This window comes from Branchiostoma belcheri, unplaced genomic scaffold, assembly GCF_001625305.1.
Source record: "Branchiostoma belcheri isolate BF01 breed outbred unplaced genomic scaffold, Haploidv18h27 scaffold5, whole genome shotgun sequence".
NCBI lineage: Eukaryota > Metazoa > Chordata > Leptocardii > Amphioxiformes > Branchiostomatidae > Branchiostoma > Branchiostoma belcheri.
Window position 1 is genome coordinate 297,651 of NW_017804131.1, and position 2,926 is coordinate 300,576.

The following is a 2,926-nucleotide window of genomic DNA, read 5'->3' on the forward strand; positions in this document are numbered from 1 at the left end:
ATTTTTATATTTTTCGACGACTAGGAATAAGGTCAAAAATCGTGTTTTAGGATTTTTAATTCTGATTTTAAGTCTAGTTTTTGTCGACATATTGGTGAAAAAATGATTATTTTTGACATTTTTCGCACTAAATTACCCATAATTCAAAATTGAGGCCATTTTCAAAAATCCCTAAAACACGATTTTCGGGACAACCGTTACGGTCATTTTGGGCCGTAAATGGGGTATGTTTGACTCTCCATGCTTGCAGGTTAAAACGAGTTTTGCAGACATGTCATGTCCACCAAAAGTGTGCATTGCGTTATTCATACTGGTGTAAAGAATCATTACGGTATTCAAGGTCACCCAAGGATACGACAGTAGCTTCGCTACATGTTACATGTCCACAAAAAATGATAGCGGACATGTACTGTCCAGGAAACTGTTTTTATATATAGAAAGGTGTTGTTTTTTATCTGTTGCAAGGCACGGAGGCAGAAAGGCTTGTTTTGCCGCTTTATTGTAAATGACCGCAGGTGACCCCGAAATAGAACGCGGGTTCGATTCGAATTGCCCAGATCGAACACGATCGAACACAGTTCGGGTTCTATGACATGTGGGAACTTTGCAGCCCAGATTTTACCACCGTGTGAGTTAGCAACGTACGTGTACGATTACGATACAACGTGAATACGATCTATTTGAAAACTTTCCAAGCCCCTGACAGCTTAACACATCAGTCATTAGAAATGGGTAAGTATTACGATGATGGGTAAGTAAATTGGTAAGAGGTAGCGGGCCGAGAAGTTGGAGCTTCAGCGCCGGAGGTAGCGTTACATGTAAAAGTGCTGATAGAGGTGAGTGAAGTCGCGCTTGAGTCAGTGTTCGTCGTGTTTCTCGTAACAGATTGCTTCAGCATATGGCAAATCTAGCTTATATGTATGCAGGTAATAATAAATAATCCGTGTTTAAGAACGCAAACGGTTTCCAATTCCTTCGGGAAGTGAAAAACAGGCGAGATCCAGGCGTTGACTGGCTTCGCGGGAGCCGTCGCCATCTTGATTTTGGGGTCAAAATTACAGGTCATCGGTAGTGCGCGTGCGCACTGTAGCTAGTGACGCAATCTCGGCCGTAGCCTAATCTGGACACATTCTGTACTGTTAAAGGGAGGCAAGTTTGCTTGTTCTAACACACCACAGGAACTGAAATCATGATGTACATACTTAGTATATCAAGTAAACTGATTGAGTCTTGGACTATCGTTTCAATGGCCGAATCAATCTTGAATATTACCTGTGTTAACTCCCGTGAGGTTCTCTCTCCCCTCCAGTCGGTATCCTGGTCCGTTTCCATACAGGATGTTTGTGAAAGGTTTGCCATCCAGAACAATGTTGTCCTCACTTTCCGGTACGATACCTAAACAGCAAATACCAATTATTAACATCGGTGAGCAAGCCGGGTACGATTGCTTGTTGATAGGGTTGCCGTTTAGGCAAGTTTGAGTGAAGTTCGTTTCCGATCCATGGCAAAAAGCGCTGTCATGCCACCAGTATATGCTAGTTAACAAGTGTGTGGATAAGGTAAAGCCTACAATATGTAATTCAATTGCATTCAGCCAGGGGTCCTTTCTGTACCCAAAAATACGCGCAAAATTGCTTAACACGTCCTTGAGTAAAATTGTCCCCACAGCAGTTTTGTGTGTTGATGAGTTAAGGTACCATTCAGACAAATGACTACTGACTAGTAGAACTGTGCCATATGTTGCATTTTAATGTAAGACGACCGTAATTTACCCAAAATAGGCGTTCCCCTGGGTGCGTATCCTCCGAAGGTGAAAGTGTGGGAGTGATCTGCCGTCACAGTAAACAGGGTTTCATCCAGGTCAAGCATGGTCTTCGCCGCGCCAACAGCGTCGTTAAAGGCAACAAGGTCATGTAGAGCATGGGCTGCCTTGCTTGCGTGGTGACCAAGGTCTATTTTTGAACCTTTGTGAACAGTAGGGAAAAATAAAAAAAAACTCCAACGATCAGAAGAGAACGCACCATTAATATAGAGCTTAACTAGAAGGTAACATTTGCAAAGCAAATAATGTTTGCTTCGCATACGGTCTGTTAATTCTTACTCAAACACGTTCATATACAGGATGATAGGAGTCTAAATCACTCCTGCTATGAAATTGCAACATGACGTGACCAAACACTAGTAACCATGGTGACAGCCATATGGTTCAGGTCATTGACTTCATTTGTTTGGAGAAGAGGAAGAAGAAACAGAGCAAAACGCAATAGGTTTTCCTTCTGCGAAGGTAAATATAACTAATTGAATAGAAAAGCACATGGAGCTATACGTTAGGTCCTACACAAATATGGACCAGACTTGACAAACAATGCAGTTCTAGAGTTAAAAGGGCACGTCGAAAAAACGTACTGCGCCTACGCACGTTTTTCGAAACATTTAGGTTAGAGATTATTTCAGAGGTGTCTTACCTTCAACGAATAGGAAGAAACCTTTGGGGTTCTTGCTAAGTATCTGTATGGCCTTGGTGGTCATCTCGGCAATGGTAGGTTCTCCTGCTGGGTCGTCCTCCCTGTCCAGTGAGTACTGCATGTGATCTGGCTGAAAAAGGCCTGAACAGGGGGAGGGGGGGCATTTTACATTCACATCACTGCATAATGCACTCGCATATGTTGCGTAGGAAACATCTCGATCATAAATATGCGTTCAAATTATACAGCACATGGATAAAACTTCATTCCCCCTACAAGCACTTTAACAGAACTCTTTTCTGAGTGGGTAGCTGCAGTCTTCAAATTAATATTTGGTATGTGGGTAGGCCTTGATGAGACCTAGAAACGATTATATTCTGGGCCGCTATCAGCTTGTTCTGCAACTGTAGAATCCTTTTAAGCCTGTGAATGAGGTTTTAAAAGTTTTTAAATCTATGTTA

General features: G+C 42.3%; 1 protein-coding gene across 1 annotated transcript in view; it reads right to left on the reverse strand.

Moving 5' to 3' along the window:
• LOC109479612 (alkaline phosphatase, tissue-nonspecific isozyme-like) overlaps window positions 1–2,926 on the reverse strand; it is a 20,355-nt gene that overhangs the window by 12,585 nt on the left and 4,844 nt on the right. Inside the window, exons 7-10 of the mRNA XM_019781598.1 lie at window positions 2,759–2,783; window positions 2,466–2,606; window positions 1,773–1,964; window positions 1,273–1,395 (exon numbers count right to left, since the gene is read on the reverse strand). Coding sequence (XP_019637157.1) covers window positions 1,273–1,395; window positions 1,773–1,964; window positions 2,466–2,606; window positions 2,759–2,783 — 481 coding nt within the window. The remainder of the gene's footprint in view (window positions 1–1,272; window positions 1,396–1,772; window positions 1,965–2,465; window positions 2,607–2,758; window positions 2,784–2,926) is intronic.